Raw genomic sequence first — 19,892 nt, 5'->3', positions numbered from 1 at the left:
AAGTTTTGTTTTCCTTATTTACGCTGTCTCCTCAGTTGCTTGCCTGGTTTCTGGCTCTAGAAGATGTTCAATAAAGATTTCTTGAATTAAGGACAAGAGTCATGCTGGAGGTGTGATCAGAGCAGGGAGCCGGGGGAATGTGACTTTCCTCACTTTCCTTTCCTGACTATTCCTGGAATAGTCACTAAAAGAAACAGGGTTTTAATCCAGGCTGTCATGCGTGCCCTGGATGTACTTCACTCTGGTGTGCCTTTATCTCCTCATTTGTGAGGTGAGGTAGATGGACTCAAATGCTTGCAAGGGATTCTCCTTCTAATCCTAACATTTTGTGCATGAAAAAGTAGTCTTTGCTGCCACTCTCCTCTTCCCAGGGTTCTTTCCATTTCAGAAAGACATGGCTACTGGCAAACTTAAAAGAACATCATGATTTTAGCCCTTCAGTAAGAAAGTGAAGGAATCTTATAAAGATGCAAGATACTTAAACAGGAGGGTAGATCTGGACTACTCTCCAGGTCAGAATTTTGGAATTTGTTTGGAAATTCCAGTTTGGAATTTGTTCTGGGAAAGGAATATTTACTTTTATAGGGTGAATTAAACTGACTTCCAATTGCTTTCATAAAGAGCAAGGGTTTTTTTTGAGAGAGAGAGCAGAGAGTGAGAATCAGCCCTGCCTCACCTGAGGACAGAGCCCTGCAGGGCTACTGCCAGGATCCTTCGCCCAGTGCCCCATGCACCACAGAGCTGTGCTGTGGGGAGGTGCGGAGTGGGAGGACTACTCTGAGGGAAAAAAACCCAAGCTGCAACCACTCAGCTACTCACCGGAGGTCTCTTCCAGATGAACTGGATGGGGAACTTCTGGCTATAAAAGAGAGAGGTCTCATCCGGTGGGAACTCAGGATCCACATAAAGAACCTTCTTTTCTAGACATTTCTTGTGAAGCTGCTCAAATGTCTTCTCTTTCACCCCGATAATGGGAAAATTGCGGCTGATGATGGCTGAGTAGATGCCACTTGGGTTTCCGCCACCGGCCTCGGTGCCCTTGCCCTGGTCTGCCTGGGGGATTGGCCCCGGAGACCTGGGCTCAGCCCCTGTCTGTGGGGCCACAGACGTGCTAATGACGGTTAGCATGACAGGCAACTTTGGAAGGAACAGGCTTTTAAAGACAACAAGATTCAGCTACCTTTAAGGAAAGGAAGCAACTGCAAGGAGGAAGTTGTAGTGATTCTGTCATTGGAGAGAAAAATGTCCACATCCACTTCAAAGTTGAAAGCCCATCAGAAGGTCGTCCAGCTTGTGTTCACGTTAAAAACTGAGCTGTGATCCAGAAGCCATCCAGTTTTCCTGAGGAAGGAGTAAGGATTTCTGTAGCAGTTTTTACTTAGGGGGCTCCTACCAGCAGCATACATGCCAGAGGGAGAGAAAGAAAGTGAGGGTTGTGTTTCAGTGGCCCGAAGAAGCCTGAGCCAGGAAAACCAAAAATAGACATGAAGAAAGATCATGAGTATGAGAGCAAGAGAGAGGCTAGCAGTGCAGCTAGACTGCATTCTCGAGAGAGAAGGACCTGGCCAGGGATGGTCCTGTGTTGCCATTAAGTTCTGGTGTTGTCAGGAAATGAAAGGGGAATATTTGAGTAAATTGAACACTGAAACTTAGCAAAGAATGGCAGATACATTATTGAATTGGCAGTTATCCAGACTATCAAACTTAGCCACCAAATTAATGGAAAACAGTATTGAAAAAAGTTTGCAAGGGTGAATGTGAGATACTGAATTCTAGGAGAATGTTCTAGGCATTTTTGAGAACATGATTTTTACTTTTTAAAATTCTAGGATATCAGAATATTATTCAACTGGATTTGGCATCTCTTCTAGAATGTTCTGATATCAGCGTTCAGTGAAACTGTCTGGGTGGAAAATGCCACTCAGCAGAGTCCTCAGTTGAGAAAATCCCTGTCTCTTCTTGCCCACTTGACCTAGCTATCCCTTGTCTCTCCCCACCCCCAAGATAAACACTGGGACCAAATCTTCTACAAAAAGTGCACCTGAGTACAGATTATTCAGGCGTGCCACATTAGGCATCTGAGTCAGAAGTTGGAATTGGATACTGAGCCAGGTTGGCCATCAAGTCCTGGCATGTCATACCCAAACAGTTGGCTTCAGGGCTCTTAGATGAGACCACAAGTGGCTCTGGGGAAGGAAGTTGCCTGCCTGGCCTCTGCCTTGTCTTCTACTCACGGTAGCTGCTACCCAGGCTGTCAGGAGATGGCCATATACCAAGTGTGGCTGAGTGAAGGCTAGTCCCAGACTGCAGCTCTGCCTGTTCCCATGTGCCCATCTCATCAGCCCAAGGCTAGAGGCTATGAGAGAAGGTAGGAAGTGACAGCTGAAATAGGGAGTCCCGCCAGGCTCGTGATCCCTGGGGTTGCAGCTTTGAGGAACCATCAGCTTATTCCCCCATCCCTCTAAGGAAATGCCCAAGGATCTTTATTACTACTCTTGGAGAGGCAGAATAGAGAAGGGCAGCATCTGAAGCTGACTGCCTAGGTTCAAAGTCTAGGCCTGCTGCTCATTGGCTGTGCCTGTGTAGCTTTAGGTGAGTCACTTCTTCCTTTCTTCGTATGTCTCAGTTTTCTCACCTATAAAATGGGTATAATGATAGTCATTCTGTTATTGAGTTGTTGTAAAAACTAAACACATTGTGTACATTTAAAATAGTGGCAGGATTGTCTTAAGCACATAATAAATGTTAGAGATGAACCGAAGTTAATATTGTTTGGGGTTATATCAGGTTGAATGACAGTTACTCATTGGCACAAATCAGCTTTCACCTTATGAGCATTTATTGACCATCCTCCATGTGAACAGTGCATCTGCCCAGGACCATGTGGTCACAGAGTCTCCAATCAGAGGCGTGCCTATCTGCCTGCACTAAAAGAGCCTCTAAAAAGACTGACTTCCACCGTCAAACTCACTAATGGAATGGAAAACAAAGGGGGGCAGTTTCCTTCTCCCGCCATAATATGTGCCATCACATGTTTGAGTCCCAGCTCTATACCACCTTGAAATTCACAGCACCGACCCACATTTTATTGTTTCTCTTTACTGAGCTTCCTGTTTGCCCACAGGACTATAAGCTCTGTGAAGGTGGGAACTGGGTCCCCACTGCACCGTAAGGGTTAAGCACATAGAAGGTTCTTAATAAATATGTGTTGTATATCTGTTGAATGATGTTTCCCTACGTGAGAAGAAATTTCTTCCACTTCTTATTGCTTTGCCAATACAATCAAAGTATCTTGGCTGATCTGCCTCTGGGGGAGGAGCTGTCTCTGGCCCCCACACAGCTGACCTTCTCTTCCTCAGCTGTCTAAGCTAGCTCCATCCTTGGTAATGAAGATGGGTGTGCGATGGAGATCAGCCTCTTGTCATAGCACAATGGGAATACTGTATCAAACACACAGAGTGCAAGGTGCTATTCATTTTGCTCTACCAATTGTTGTGAATAAAACCCCCTCTCAGATTAGCAGGTCCAAACTCAAGGTTTATTCAGCTGCACAGCTGTAGAAGCTCATGCTATCAGCGAGAAATCCAATCTGAGCCCACAAACAAAGGCAGATGATGAGCATGTAAACAGCTGCATGTTTTCAATTCCCAGAGCCTCTTCAAGGAGAAAGAACTCATTTTTATAACATATTTCAGCTAAGGTCATGCAATATCTGCAGCTGGAATGGCTTCTGTTGCACCAACAAGGCAGTTAATGATTGCGTATCACTGTCTTCCATCAACATTTCTTTGATTCAACACTGTTGGAATTAATGCATTCGCTTATAATTAGAACACCTACCACTCATTAAGTGCCTACTGTGAGCTAGCCACTTCACATAGTTGTAAAAACGTTCTTTTTTTTTTGGCCACACTGCACAGCATGTGGGATCTTAGTTCCCCAACCAGGGATCAAACCCGTGCCCCCTGCATTGAAAGTGCGGAGTTTTAACCACTGTACCACCAGGAAAGTCCCCTAAAAACTTTTAAAGTAATTTTAAACATACAAAAGCATTGCAAAGATAGCACAGATTTCCCGAATACCCTTCAACAGCCTCCCTTAATGTTTACACCTTACATAACCATGGTACAATGATCAAAAGTCAGAAATGAATGTTGGTAAGATACCACTAACTGAACTACAAGACATATTTTGATTTCTTCAGTGTTTCCGCTAGTACTTTTTTTCCCCTTCTGTTATAGAATTTGATCTGCACTGCATTTAATTGTCATATCTCCTTAGTGTCCTCCAATCTCTGACAGTTCCACAGTCTTTGTCTCTCTTGAACTTGGCACTTTTGAAGAGTACTTGTCAGATATGTTGTAGAATGTCCCTAACTTGAGTTTGTCTGATGTTTTTCACATGATTAGACTGAGATTATGGTTTGGGGGATGAATATCACAGAGGTTATGCACCCTTCTCATCAAATCAGATCTGGGGGTACATGACATTGATGTATTTTATTACTGGTGATATCAACCTTGAGTACTTGGCTAAGGTGGCATCTACCAGGTTTCTCCAAAGTAAAGTTACTATTTTTTTCCTTTCCATACACATGGAATACTTTTAATCTGTACACAACCCTGCACGTTTGATTAATCCCATTTTACAGCTGAGAAAACTTGAGATATCTGCTCTATTTTTACAGTTAAGTCATGGGAAACACACAGAATTTTAGAGCTTATCTCTTTTCTTGAACAAAAGAGGAAACCAAAGCCTAGAGAGATTAAATGACATGGTCAAGGTCATTCTGCCAGTTAACTACAGAACCAAACAAGACCCCAGGTCTCCTGATATCCAGTGAAGGAATAAATGCATGACTAAGACTCCAGTAATGTGCATTAGGCATAAGATCTCTGGATCCTTGCATATAAATAGTCAGGGCTTCCCTTCCCCTAGCTCTGAAGGGAGTGGAATCTAACACCATCAGCCGTGCTGAAAACAACAGTCAAGAAGCAGCTGTCTGATTCTGGTTGGCCTTGCTGTGGCACTGCAGTCTTTAGCTGGTCATAAGACAGGCAGATCTGATATCAGATGCCAATGTCTCCTTTCTTTCTGCTAGAATGTGAGCTATATGGCCCCCATTGTCTGCGGTTAATATGGTAATCTGTTTCCAGTGGAGTTGCTGATGGCTTTCTATCCCCTGGACTGAGAAGTTATTTTAGTCTAGAGCGCCACTCCCCCCCACCCCCACCCCCGGAATTATGCTGGGCATTCAGAGAGTTTGGTAGATGGAAATCTTAAAAGCAGAGTGGAATGCTTGATATTGTCATAGGAGTTCCATGACTAAGAAGGCTTTTAGGTAAGATGGTCAGTTATGAGCTAAAACCCATTAAACTCCAAATATTTATGTGTTTTGACTGTGTTTCTGCTGCCTATCACTATGATACACTGATACTGAAAAGGATGTGAAAAAGTGAAGGAATTCTGCACGCAGACCAAACTCTGGAACTGCGGTCTTCCCTAGGGCTACAACAATCTGATAGGCTGGTATTAGTTAACCAGGATGTAAGGCTCAGCACAACTTTAAGGCAAACTCACGGTGACGAGCTGTGCTTTCCACTCGAGGGAGCCTTTAGGAGAATGGCCCAATCTGGGACTGGCCCTGGTCATGTTGATGTGTGGGACCAGGACCCTAGGATTCACTTAGTTCTGAAAGTGAATTGTACCCCAGAACATAAATAGTCCTATAGGTACATTTAAATGAAAATAGCCAGGACTTCCCTGGTGGTCCAGTGGCTAAGAGTCCATGCTCCCAATGCAGGGGACCCGGGTTCGATCCCTGGTCAGGGAACTATATCCCACATGCTGCAACTAAGACCCAGTGCAGCCAAGTAAATAAATAAATATTAAAAAAAAAAAAAAAAGAAAGAAACTAGGCCTCTAGGGCAGGGAATATTTTGGTACCTGGTCAAACTGGAATCTACATCCTGGGATCACTTCTGTCAGGAACTGACCACCCCAGGTCCACTATAGCCAGGATCCGCAGGATGATTTAGACCTGGGAAAAGAAGGAAGGTGACAAAACTGGCCTTCCAAATGCATGAAGGACTTTCCCTGACCACTATACAGGGCATCTGCCCTAAATAAATGCCTGCCATAAACATGTATTCCATTCTGTTTCTTAGTGTGAATACCCTCCTGAAAGCTCCATGGTCAGCTCCTGCAGTCAGACAGGACCTCTGTGGGGAAGCACATATAGAAGCACGTACAGCACTGCCATAGTGTGGGTGGTGTGAGGTCAGGGGCTGCTGGCCTAGTGCTCCGAGGGTGGTATTTGTGTTCCCTGAAGTAGGGGGCTTGGTTTGGCCCGGCATTTCTCCGGTGAAGAACAGCTGATCTGATGATTCTGAAGAGGTCTGCTGCATCAGAAATAAAGGTGTTTTCTTGTACTGGAGTTCATTATTTTCATTTTTATTAGAAAAAATTTTAATTGAAGTATAGTTGATTTACAATGTTGTGTTAGTTTCAGGTGTACAGCAAAGTGATTCAGATATACATATACTTTTCCAGATTCTTTCCCATTATAGGTTTTTACAAGATACTGAATATAGTTTCCTGTGCTATACAGTAGGTGCTTGTTGTTTATCTGTTTTATATATAGTAATGTGTATCTGTTAATCCCAGACTTCTAATTTACCTCTCCCGCACTTTCCCCTTTGGTAACCATAAGTTTGTTTTCCATGTCTGTAAGTCTGTTTCTGTTTTGTAAATTCATTTGTATCATTTTTTTTTAGATTCCACATATAAGCGATGTCGTATGATATTTGTCCTTCTCGGTATGACTTACTTCACTTAGTAAGATAATCTCTAGGTCCATCCATTTGTTGCAAGTGGCATTATTTCATTCTTTAAAAAAATTTTTTATTTATATATTTTTAAATATTTATTTTGGCTGTGTCGGGTCTTACTTGCGGCATGCAGGATCTTTGTTACAGCATGTGCACTCTTTAGTTGCAGCATGAATGTGGGATCTAGTTCACCGACCAGGGATTGAACCCAGGCCCCTTGAGTTGGGAGCAAGTGAGTCTTACCCACTGGACCACCAGGGAAGTCCCATTGTTTCATTCTTTTTATGGCTGAGTAATATTCCATTGTATGTGTATACCACATCTTTTACCCGTTCACCTGTTGATTGACACTTAGGTTACTTCCGTGTCTTGGCTGTTGTGAATAGTGCTGCTATGAACATAGGGGTGCATGTATCTTTTTGAATTACAGTCTTCTCTGGATATATGCCCAGGAGTGGGATTGCAAGATCATATGGTAATTCCATTTTTAGTTTTTTTAAGAAACCTCCATACTGTTCTACATAGTGGCTTGGAGTGCATTCTTAACTCCATTTGTTTCATCCTATTTTACATGCTACAGCTTATAAGCCTTTACAACAATAGAAAGCAAACATTTTAAAGCTATTAGATACTAGGAAGATATGGCCCAGCATCTTTGTTTTTAAAACTTTTTGTTTTGAAATAGTTTAAAACTTAACAGGAAAGTTGAAAATATAGTGTAAGGAATTCCTGTATACCCTTCATGCAGATTCTTCAGTTATAACATTTTAATACATTTTGCCAATTTTCTCTCTCTGTCTCTCTCTTTTTCTCATACATACATAATTTTCTGAGCCATTTGAGAGTAAGTCAGAGCTATGCTACTTTAATACTTCCATATGTATTTCCTAAAAATAAGGAAATTCTTCTATGTAATCATAGTACAATTCTCAAAATTAGGAAAATTACCATGTAATCAAAAGATCCTATTCAAGTTCTGCCAACTGTCCCAGTAATGTCCCTTATAGTTCCAGGATGGAACCCAGGATCATACATTTGTTGTCATGTCTTTTTAGTCCCCCTTTAATCTGGAACAGTTCCTCAGACCTGTTTTTCATGGCCTTCACATTTTGAGCAGTATAGGATGTGCCTCAATTCTGTTTTTTTTAAAAATATTAATTAATTAATTAATTAATTTGGCTGTGCCAAGTCTTAGTTGCGGCACGCGGGATCTTTGTTGCTGCATGCGGGATCTTCGTTGCAGTGTGTGAACTCTTAGTTGCAGCATGTGAACTCTTAGTTGCAGCATGTGGGATCTAGTTTCCCCGACCACGGATCAAACCCAGGGCCCCTGCATTGGGAGTGTGGAGTCTCAGTCACTGGACCATCAGGGAAGTCCCCAGCTTTGGTCTGTTTATTATAAACTTACATAAATGAAATCACTCAGTAAACATTTTATCAAACACATACTTCTATGTTGATATATATACATTGTTATTTTAATGGTTGCATAATATTCTACTGTATGAAAGGGCTATATTTAACCAATCCCCTGATAAAGGACATTTAGTTTATTTCTAGTTTTCCATAGTATAAACCACATTACAATTAATAGCTCTGAGCAATTTATCTGATTTATCTGAAGTGGAATTTCTGGGTTAAAGCAAATTTAAAATTTTGATGCTATTGCCAGATTGTCATCCAGAAAGATTATACTTAGCATAATTCCACCAATGATGCACGAAAATGCCTATTCTCCACACCAGCATTAGCATTTTCATTTTAATCTTGGCCAATCATGGACACCCCCATTTCTCTGAATATTAACAATGCTGAGTGTATTTCATGCTTATTTTGCCTATTTCAATTTCTTTTATGAATTACCTTTGCCCATATTTCTTTTGAGCAGTTTCTAACGTTTAAACTGATTTGTCAACTCATTCCTTGGCATTTAAGTCTTAAAGGAAAGACACATTATATATTCATTTTAGAGCTTTGTTTGAATCTTTGTTAAAATGATTCTAAGTTCTTACATAAAATCCAGTTTCCTGAGAAAACATATCGAGAATTAGCCACAACAAGGTAACTCAACACTGTAGGCCAACTCGGCCCCGCTTAGCTCTCTGGTCCTGAGCTTCAGATATAGGAGGGGGGTAAAGTGTGAGAAGCAATAAGAGCAGATAACATTTACGCACACCCAGGATGTATTTCTCTCCATTCAATGTATCTAGTTAAACCTTTCAGGATAGTTCTGGGTCAAGACAGAGCAGTTCCTCACTAACCTACTCTAAAGTTCTTATTTCATTCCTTCCTCCAAAAATATTTTAAATGGATGAATAATAGACACATAATAAATGTTGAACTGAAGATAGGTCTTAATTATACAGCCTTAAGTGCTGTTAAAAACCATCATTTATATTAGGTAAGAGCATTCAGTTTTCAGTTTAAGTCTTACTGTAGCTTGGCAAGGGAAACTTGAAGCTGGGAAATCGGACTTCAGCTAATGGAGGCTTCTTCCTTTCTCCTTAATTGCAAAACTTACAGAAATAGGAGCAAAGAATCTGTATATGTCTATGTGCGCTTATATATGGTGCAAAGCTCAAATCTCAACTGATACAATCAAATGTGTCCATGAGGAAATGTGTAATGTTTACTATATCTGGAGGGAAGAGTTCTAGGTCAGAAGAGTAAATTAGAAACAAATACATTCAATTCTCAATTTTAAATAAATCCATCAGTCAACCAATTATAGCCAACCATTACTAAAAGCCAAGTATAATCATGCTCTGGCAGATATAAGACAAATATAACATGATCTTGAAGAACATACAATCTAGTAAGGGAACAAGACAGACAAACCTGAAACACTGAGGCACCATCCCTGAGAATGCTAAGCAGAATGCATATTATAAGTGGGGCAGCATTTCAGAGAAGGGCAAAATCACTGCTCATAGTAAAGGGGAGTTGAGGGTGTTAGGGTAGTTAGAAAGGCTCTGTGGGGAAGTGGGATTTGAGTTGGGCCTGGATGGATGGTAGGATTTGCATAGGTGGAGGGCAGACCGTGGATATTGGGACCCAGGGAACAGAGGCATAGAGGTGACAGTTGGCAAGCTGCTGAGCGGAAGAAGCCTGATAAGCAAATGTGCATCTTGAGCAGTGCTGAGGACATGTGACTGCCCCAGCAGATGCTGTGGCCACAGGGTGTCCCTGGGGAGCATCCTGGGGAACTGGCATAGATGTAGTCTTCTAGCCCACGCCACGCTGTACTAGAGTCTGAGGCAAAAGTAAAACGCAGTACTATCGATCCTGTCCTTATTTAAAATTTTGATATTTTGTTCATCATGGATTTTTTTTGCTGTTAATTTTGTCTTTTTTTTTTTTTTGCGGTATGCGGGCCTCTCACTGTTGTGGCCTCTCCTGTGCACAGCACAGGCTCCGGACACGCAGGCTCAGCGGCCATGGCTCACGGGCCCAGCCGCTCCGCAGCATGTGGGATCTTCCCAGACCGGGGCATGAACCCACGTCCCCTGCATCGGCAGGCGGACTCTCAACCACTGCGCCACCAGGGAAGCCCTGCTGTTAATTTTGATTTTTAAAAATATTGCATTAAAATATTATTTATTTTGATTACTGTGTTTTGGGGCATCCCCTTAAATTTTGTGCCCCAGGCAAGTGCCTTACTTGCCTCCCCCTCATCCCGGCCCTGTGTTCTATTTCTGAAGTTTGAGGGTGGGGACATGGGTAATTATTTTATTATTTTAAATTATAGCTTACTCATATTACAAATAAGCTTTGGTTAGTGGACAATATTTAATAAAAAAATTAATATAAAGAAATGAGAATTTTAAGGAGATTAATTTGGAACTTTGGACCCCAAAAAACATGACAGGGAAAAGAGCCCTTTGTGTTCCTGAGTCAGTCTCTAGGGTAGAGTAACTCCCTGTTGCTGCAGTGAATACACTCTAAGCAGAAAAGGTTGTCTTGTCCAGGTCTAAGTGGGTAAAAGATAACTGGGGTGGGGAGGCACCAGAAGCTGCTGTCCACTTGGAGATAGGCCTTGAGCAGCTCAGCTGCTGGAGCCCAAGTGGCTCTGCCACATGGACTGAGACAAGCTTCCACAAGGTGGGTGGGCTTGGCCCACTTCTCACATAAAACAAACCCATCCAGCTGTGCTCAAAGAGAAACTGCCCACTGGGCCAGAGTGCATACCACAGGTCATGGCCCACGGAGCAATGCGAGATCTGTGAACGCTATAAATGTCTCTGGGCCACTTGCATGTAGGAGAAGAGGGCGTGTGTGACACAAAGAGTATTATTAGCACATCTAAAAATGTAACATCTGAAAAATCTGAAAGCTATTGTTCGTTAGTAAACTGGTGACTTATGAAAGATGACTTTGAGCCAGAGAAGTCAATAGCATGCAGCACAAATCGCAAAAAAAGGCCCGTGGAAAGGCAGAAAGGTGCAGCTGCTCCCATCACTTGTCACCAGGTGCACTGCTCTGTCACTGGATTTGGACCTTCCAGTCAGCACCAATGTTCAGTGAGAACTTCTCCAGGTTCAGGGTGGATGTTTTGGCACAATATGTAAAAGCCACAGGCTGAGCTTTACCATCTAGATATCAAAATTGTAAAAGGGAAAGTTTGATGAACATCTAGGAGAGAAATTTTGAATTTAAAATGTTTCTGACTCTGTTATAAAACCTTATGCCCCATATAGGAGAATCCAAATTAATAGTACTTGTACCCATGGACTTCCATGAAATTTTAAAACATGAAACACTCCACTGTTTTGAGTGCAAGACTGATTGAAAACAAACTAAGGAACAAAGTGATTTGTCCAACAAATTCAGTAGAAAGGATAATTCAGTAAAAAAGGACATATCCTATCCCATGTCCTTTAAGAAACTCCATAAACTCCATGAGCAGGATTCCCCAGGACTTCAGATATCTACAGTTTAAAAAAAATATTCAGAGAAGCTACAATATTATTTCAAGTCCCAAATAATTTCCTTTAGGAAAATATTAACTGCTTACAACGAGCAGAAAGACCAGTTGATGAAGAGAAGCAGAATGGCCTCACGCCCTCTAGATACTAGTATATTTGACTCCTGCCAGAAAGAGCAGAGTCCACTTGGCTAAGGACATTTTGTCAGTTTTAGACTAATCATCTCTTCACTGCAGATACTTCTATGTTTACAAAAACAAATGGCCTGTTTCCTCACCAGGTGAGTGGCTGGTCACAGAAGATGGCTGCTTCTTGAGGCCTAGGACCAAGATCTGCTCCACCACACACTTGCTGGGATAATGACCCCTCTTGTCAGCACAACTGGAATAGATACAACAAATGGCATTAGGAGAAGGAGAGGAATAGGGGTTTGTACTGGTTACCAGGTCACCATCCCGAGCCTTGTGAGTTCCCCTCCCATCTTTCTCTGTGGAGACATGAAACATATAGTGGGCACATTTACTAGGATGAAGAGATGGTAAAAGATGACCCTATGTGCCGAGGACAAGCTAACCAGTAGTCTCCCTCTAACAAGCCATTTGGAGAGGCATCACTTAAGGATACTGAAGTCCCAAATGTTACTTGGACGCTACAATCAAATTGTAAGAAATCAGATACTTAATGAATGGCTGAAGAGATGAATAAATTGGATTAATGGGAATTTATACTGAATTCTTTTTTATTTTTCAGAGAGGGAAGGAAAGGAAGACAGAGACAATAAGGAAGGGATGTTCATGAAGTGGTTGAAAAATACTCCTGGGGGGTTCCAGACCAAGATGGCAACATAAAAGCCTCCTGAATTTCCCTCCTTCCACAGACGCACTGAATATAAAGCTACACATGGAGCAATTCCCTTTGAGAGAAATCCGGAAACTAGCTGAGTGACTCCTATACATTGGGTGACTGAGAAAATACCCACATCAAAACAAGTAGGACGGACTTTCCTGGTGGTCCAGTGGGTAAGACTCCATGCTCCCAATGCAGGTGGCCCAGGATCGATCCCTGGCCAGGGAACTAGATCCCACATGCACGCTGCAACTAAGAAGTCGGAATGCCACAACTAAGACCCGGCACAGCCAAAATAAGTGATAAATAAATAAAAATAAGTTAAAAACAAGAAAACCAAAACAAGCAAACAAACAAAACAAGTAGGCGAGCAGAAGCAAGAAGAACTACAATTCTGCAGCCTGTGGAACGAAAACCACATTCACAGAAAGATAGACAAGATGAAAAGGCAGAGGGCTATGTACCAGATGAAGAAACAAGATAAAACCCCAGAAAACCAGCTACATGAAGTGGAGATAGGCAACCTTCCAGAAAAAGAATTCAGAATAATGATAGTGAAGATGATCCAGGACCTTGGAAAAAGAATGGAGGCAAAGATCGAGAAGATGCAAGAAACGTTTAACAAAGACCTAGAAGAATTAAAGAACAAACACCTAGAAAAATTAAAGAACAAACAAACAGAGATGAACAATACAATAACTGAAATGAAAAATACACTAGAAAGAATCAATAGCAGAATAACTGAGGCCAAAGAACAGATAAGTGACCTGGAAGACAGAATGGTGGAATTCACTGCCATGGAACAGAATAAAGAAAAAAGAATGAAAAGAAATGAAGATAGCCTAAGAGACCTCTGGGACAACATTAAATGCACCAACATTCGCATTATAGTGGACCCAGAAGGAGAAGAGAAAGGACCTGAGAAAATATTTGAAGAGATTATAGTCGAAAACTTCCCTAACATGGGAAAGGAAACAGCCACCCAAGTCCAGGAAGTGCAGAGAATCCCAGGCAGGATAAACCCAAGGAGAAACACTCCAAGACACATAGTAATCAAATTGACAAAAGTGAACTGAAAAATTCAATAAATACTGCATGGTGTCACTTATATATGGAATGTAAAAACATTTTCAAAAAAAGGAAAGTTGAACTCATAGAAAAAGAGAGTAGAATGGGGGTTGCTAGGGGCTGGGGGGTGGGGGAAGTAGAGAGAGGCTGGTAAAAGAATACAAACTTTCAGCTATAAGATGAATAAGGTTTGAGAATCTAATGTATAACACGGTAAATATAGTTGATAATACTGTATTGCATAACTGAAATTTGCCAAGAGAGTAGAATTTAAATGTTCTCATCAAAAGGGGAAAAAAAGGGTTAAACATGTGAGGTGATGGATGTGTTAATTAACTTGATGATGGGAATACTTTCACGATGTGTACATATATCAAATCATCACATTGTATACTTTAAATATATTACAATTGTATTTTTATACTAGTATATTTTATTAAAATTTTATTTCTAAATTATACCTTAATGACCTAGAGATTATCATACTGAGTGCAGTGAGTCACACAAAGAGAAATATCATATGATATCCCTTATATGCAGAATCTAAAAAGAAATGACACAAATGAACTTATTTACAAAACAGAATAAGACTCACAGACTTAGAGAACGAACTTATGGTTACCAGGGGGGAAGGGATAGTTAGGCAGTTTGAGATCGACATGTACACACTGCCATATTTAAAATGGATAAGCAACAAGGACATACTGTATAGCACAGGGAACTCTGCTCAATGTTATGTGGCAGCCTAGATGGGACGGGAGTTGGGGGGGAGAATGGATACATGTGTATGTATGGCTGAGTTGCTTTGCTGTGCACCTGAAACTATCACAGCATTGTTAATCAGCTATTCTCCAATATAAAATAAAAAGTTAAAAAAATTATACCTTAATGAATCTGGGGGGGGAAATGAAGAATACTCCACAAGTGGCCTTCATCATTAATTTCTTAAAATAGCAGCTCTGCATTTGAGGATAGCAAAAGGATAGCATAATTTAAGAAAGCACACAGCTCTTTTAGCTGCCATTACCTGTTGATCAAAACACCTGAGGCGAATGAAAACTTCCTGTGCAAGAATTGCTTCTGGTGGAGGTATTGGAATGAATGACCATCATCGAGATAGAATTCACCCACAGCAGAACCCTGGAGAGTGAATCACGGATAGAGAATGTGCTTATGTAATAGCTTTCTAGGAAAAGACTGTCGCCTCCCTAAAGGAAATAATAGATTTTAAAATCTATGAAAAATTATGTTGAACAACTGCTTAATATTCAAGCTGTACGAAGCAGTCATACAATATATACACTTACTACACATTTGTGAAATAATATGAATAAACAAGTCACACAAGAGGAGGGCAAAGAGTTAGGCCTTGTTGAAAGAGATTTAAACTATGAAGTATGGTCAGCGGCATAGGTGGCTTCCCCCAAAATACCATCCTAGAAGGTGACAACAGGTCAAGAAAAGTTCACAGAATGGAAATGAAATTAAAAGAAAAAATTACAACGTATGAGATCAGCTATCTTTAGAAGACCCTCCATTTAGAGAACGGCATCTAGTTCCTACTGTCTTTTAGTAGGAGGACCACTTTTGCATGTCAGATAATGTCACAGCACTCCATATAGCAGTTCACTGTTATTGACAATGTTTCATGTGCAATGGACCTTGAGTTTCTTGTAATTATTCCATGGCCTCACATGAGCCTGAGGTCCATAGTTTGACCCAAGAAAACATGCTTAAATGAAACGGATTGAAAAGAAAGATGTAAGAAAAAGAAAGCTTAATTATTTTATAATATTTGCTTAAGGGGCTTCCCTGGTGGCGCAGTGGTTGAGAGTCCACCTGCCGATGCAGGGGACACGGGTTCGTGCCCCAGTCCGGGAGGATCCCACATGCCGTGGAGCGGCTGGGCCCATGAGCCATGGCCGCTGAACCTGCGCGTCCGGAGCCTGTGCTCCGCAACGGGAGAGGCCACCACAGTGAGAGGCCCGCGTACAGAAAAAAAAAAAAAAAAAAAAAAAAAAAAAATATATATATATATATATATATATTTTTTTTTGCTTAAGAGTAAGGATTTGTGTTTGGCACTGTATTTTGGCAGATGGCTAGGGGAGGAATCTGTTATAGGCCTCCTTTGGCTCAAAAGATCTCCTCAAAAGGACAGATCAACTCTGGATCTTTCCAGGTTTTACCCAAGGAGATTGTAATTGTTTGAGCCATCTGATGAGCATAGAAGTCAGTGCATGAGACTGTGTCCCTGGAATGTTGCATAGACACAGGACCCTTTTACAGGAGACTGAGATTCAGGGCTAATCCGTATGGCAGGCTGCCTATGGCTCAATGAGCTTTCAGTCCAGTGGTAATCAATGTCAAGCTGCAGAGCACCAAGGGTCACAGTGCCCTAGAGGAGATTTCTATTATTTCTAGTTCTAAGAGTACCCTTAAGGATAATTCCAGGAAAGTCAGACAAGAAATGATTCAAAACTTTGATTTCTAGATAAACTTCAGAAGCACCTACCCTGTAGATGGGGTTCACCACTTTTACATAGTGTCACATACTCAAAGGCTACAACTATAAAGAGATAGAGTAGTAACAAACAAGATGTGTAAAAGTAACATTTTTCAAATACCTTAGTGCTTAGGGCCACCCAGAGTCCATATGGGGAATCAGTCATGCAGCCCGTGGATCTTCCTATAGTTGTCTTTATTGGTACCACACTTCCACCTCGTTGAAACACTGGTATCTATAACAGAGCAACACTCTCAGAGAAGGAGGATTCATATAAGGCAATTTCAAAGTAGACTTTTAAAATATTTCATTGTACAAGACTCACATTTGTTACAAGTATAGACTCAAAGGCAATATAAATTTGTGAACACAGAGATGGCAAATATGGGGGCCCTGGCATTAAAAGGAAAAGAGTTCAAACACTAAAAATGGTTCGTTTTTAAATTATTAGGGAAACTTCTCACCCTTCATCAATTTATTATCTGTTCTGACTATCCTATAAGTAGCCTTTCCTGTTTTGTATTTTTAATTTTCCTGTCAATATAACAAACAAGTTTATTTCTAGGACCCTGCTAAAGAGGGAATTTGTCTGTCTGTATGAGCAGGCCCAGATGTACATATGTATGTCTTTATAAAAGATGGTAGGGACTTCCCTGGTGGTCCAGTGGTTAAGATCTCTGGTCGGGGAACTAAGATCCCACATGCTGCGGGGCAACTAAAGCCTGCAAGCCGCAACTACTGAGCCCACGTGCCACAACTAGAGAGAAGCCCACGGGCAGCAATGAAGAGCCCACGTGCAGCAACGACAGATCCCATGTGCTGCAACTAAGACCTGACTAAGCCGGAAAAAAAAAAAAAAGATGGTAGTTTCTTGGTTTGGGAAAGATGACTGTTGTCCTTACTTCAGCCTATACCCTTCTTGCTCCTGCTTCCCTGATCACCAGGATGACTGACTCAATTCTGAGGGTAAAACTGTGAAACTTTTGCTATAGAAGCCACCAAGGGCACTTGAAGTGACTCTGACAACAGGGTTGTAGGCATGGCCCCTATCTATGGGTCTTCTGGAATGGCATTCCCAGCCAGGACAGCCCAGTAGTTTCCCTGCCTCCCAGTGCAATCCTCTGTAAGGAAGCTCCCTGAATCACGTGAAGGCCTGTACTTTGCTCTGAGTAATGTACAAGCAGGAAGAAGAGCAAGAATACAGTAGTCCCCCCTTCCCCACGGGGGATTCGTTCCAAGACCCCCAGTGGATGCCTGAAACCGAGGAGAGTACTGAACCCTATATAAAGGTATTTCCCCTACACTAATGGGCGGGTAGCACACACAGTGTGGATCTGCTGGACAGAGGGATGATTCATGTCCTGGGCAGGAGGGAGCAGGATGGCGCGAGATTTTGTCATGCTACTCAGCTCAGCATGCAATTTAAAGCGTATGAATTGTATATTTCTGGAATTTTCCATTTAATGTTTTTGGACCACAGTTAATGTTTTTGGGTTTTTTCTTTTTAAAAAATTTTATTTATTTATATTTATTTATTTTTGGCTGCACTGGGTTTTCATTGCTGCACGCGGGTTTTCTCTAGTTGCGGCACGTGGGCTTCTCATTGCGGTGGCTTCTCTTGCTGTGGAGCATGGGCTCTAGGAGCGCAGGCTCAGTAGTTGTGGCACACGGGCTTAGTTGCTCTGTGGCATGTGGGATCTTCCCGGACTAGGGATTGAATCCATGGTCCCCTGCATTGGCAGGTGGATTCTTAACCACTGCGCCACCAGGGAAGTCCCACAGTTAATATTTTTGGGCCATGGTTGATTGAAGGTAAATGAAACTGTGGAAAGTGAAACCGCAGATAAGGGGGACTGCTGTATACATGAAGTTGGGAATCAGGATGGAAGTAGTCAAGATGTCCACCCTCTGCTTGACTTGAAGTCAGCAGCAAGAAGTAAAGTACATTTACCTCCCCACCCTCATCAGCCAATCTCTTCTTATTCTTTTTTTTTCCTTCAAAGAATGCGGCAGTAAGTTAGTATGAATGGGCTCTGGAGTAGGTGTTCAGTTGACCCGGGGTCTTGTCTCAGTTCTGCCACAAGTTAGCTGCAACCCTGGGCAAGGAATTTAACTTCTCTGAACCTCACTTTCTTCACCTGTAAGCATGAGGGATTCAAATAGATGAATGGTGGGGTCTCTTCTAGACCTGAAAGTTGGCATCTGAAATCATTTTCTATATAATGGAGTTCATATTGCTGCTGAGATTTTAAAAAATAACATCAATATCTCTTTATAAATCTTTACACTACTTAGGGCCTGTGGTAGTCATGGTGATTCAGCTGCAGGAGCAAACTTCCCTTCAGAAATGCAGCCTAGATGGGCCACTCTGAGTCTAAAATCATAACACATAGCCTCCCCTTGGGCCTAGAGGTCCAACTAAAAACTCATGTTTTCTGAGTTGGTGTTGTAGAAGAATATTCTGTATGGTGTATGTGGAGACCATCATGTATACTCTCTGTTGTCAGTGTTATTATTTTTCTTAGACATACAAATGTAAATCAGAGTATGTTTTTTTGTTGTTGTTTTTGTTTTTGCGGTACGCGGGCCTCTCACTGTTGTGGCCTCTCCCGTTGTGGAGCACAGGCTCCGGACACGCAGGCTCAGTGGCCATGGCTCACGGGCCCAGCCGCTCAGCGGCATGTGGGATCTTCCCGGACTGGGGCACGAACCCGTGTCCCCTGCATCGGCAGGCGGACTCTCAACCACTGCGCCACTAGGGAAGCCCCAGAGTATGTTTTTTATATTCTTTTTTTTCCTCACATTTAACAGCCTTATTGATATAATTCATGTCATACAATACACCCATTTATAGTGTACAATTAAATGTTTTTTAGTATATTCAAAGTCATGCAACCATTACCATAATCAATTTAAAATCACCCCCAAAAGAAACACTATACCCATTAGTGGTCACTCCCCATTGCTCCCAAAACCCTCTCCCTGCCTTCAGCTCTAGGCAACCACTATCGTGCAGAACACTGATGTCCTTGGTTCTTTCTGTGTAGGCACATGTTATGGACTAAATGAGTCCCCACAAAATTCACGTTGAAGCCCCAACCCCCAATGTGACTGTATTTGGAGACAGGGCCTTTACAGAGGTAATTAAGACTAAATCAGGTCATAGGAGTGGAGCCCTGATCCAAATGATTAGTGTTATAAGAGACAAGAGAGCTCACTCTCTCCCTCTGCCATGTGAGGACACAGCAAGGTGTCTGTCTACATGCCAGGAAGAGAGCCCTCACCAGGAACCGAATTGGTTGGAACCTTCATTTGGGACTTCCAGCCTCTAGAACTGTGAGAAAAGAAATTTCTGTTGTTGAAGCCACCCAGTCTATGGTATCCTGTCATGGCAGCCCGAGTAGACAAATACAGCACAATAGGTAAAATATTTTACAATAGGTAAAAATAACAGTCTGAAAATAACTTACCGTGTCCAAGGCTACTGGGATCTTTACAGTACATGCTCCTTCCCAATGAGCAAATGTCTTAGAGTCATACCAGACCTGAAAAGAAACAGACCCTATGAAAAAGCGTGTATAAGCAACTCTGTTCACAATTTCATTATTTAGTGAAACATCCATTTATCTGGATTTCAAATAACCAGAAAGCTAAAATAAATACAATTAAAAAAAAAACACCTTGAGTAGAAGTTAGGAAGAACATATGCTTTTAAAA

The 19,892-nt window shown here is 41.7% G+C and overlaps 2 protein-coding genes and 1 long non-coding RNA gene across 10 annotated transcripts in view; 1 reads left to right on the top strand and 2 right to left on the bottom strand.

Annotated features, from left to right (window-relative positions):
* CAPN3 (calpain 3) overlaps positions 1-1,133 on the bottom strand; it is a 48,229-nt gene extending 47,096 nt beyond the window's left edge. For all 3 annotated transcript variants that reach the window (XM_033851548.2, XM_073800815.1, XM_033851547.2), the window contains exon 1: positions 820-1,133. In XM_033851548.2, the coding sequence (XP_033707439.1) occupies positions 820-1,128 (309 nt within the window). In that variant the 5' untranslated portion in view covers positions 1,129-1,133. The remainder of the gene's footprint in view (positions 1-819) is intronic.
* LOC117311085 (uncharacterized) overlaps positions 1-13,771 on the top strand; it is a 47,817-nt gene extending 34,046 nt beyond the window's left edge. Inside the window, exon 7 of the long non-coding RNA XR_004525139.2 lies at positions 12,506-13,771. This is a non-coding gene — a long non-coding RNA (uncharacterized lncRNA). The remainder of the gene's footprint in view (positions 1-12,505) is intronic.
* The window catches only part of GANC (glucosidase alpha, neutral C), a 78,496-nt gene continuing 59,836 nt past the window's right edge, over positions 1,233-19,892 (bottom strand). For 3 of the 6 annotated variants that reach the window (XM_033851541.2, XM_019935338.3, XM_073800804.1), the window contains 5 exons: positions 19,646-19,720; positions 16,297-16,410; positions 14,697-14,809; positions 12,033-12,136; positions 8,280-11,422 (listed from right to left, as the gene is read on the bottom strand). In XM_033851541.2, coding sequence (XP_033707432.1) covers positions 11,313-11,422; positions 12,033-12,136; positions 14,697-14,809; positions 16,297-16,410; positions 19,646-19,720 — 516 coding nt within the window. In that variant the 3' untranslated portion in view covers positions 8,280-11,312. Of the gene's footprint in view, positions 1,342-2,501; positions 2,636-5,946; positions 6,041-8,279; positions 11,423-12,032; positions 12,137-14,696; positions 14,810-16,296; positions 16,411-19,645; positions 19,721-19,892 lie in introns of those variants that run through there. The other 3 variants (XM_033851542.2, XM_033851543.2, XR_004525138.2) reach the window with 3 other exon arrangements.

This window comes from Tursiops truncatus, chromosome 2, assembly GCF_011762595.2.
Source record: "Tursiops truncatus isolate mTurTru1 chromosome 2, mTurTru1.mat.Y, whole genome shotgun sequence".
Taxonomy (NCBI): domain Eukaryota; kingdom Metazoa; phylum Chordata; class Mammalia; order Artiodactyla; family Delphinidae; genus Tursiops; species Tursiops truncatus.
This window is presented reverse-complemented; position numbering and strand designations above follow the sequence as displayed.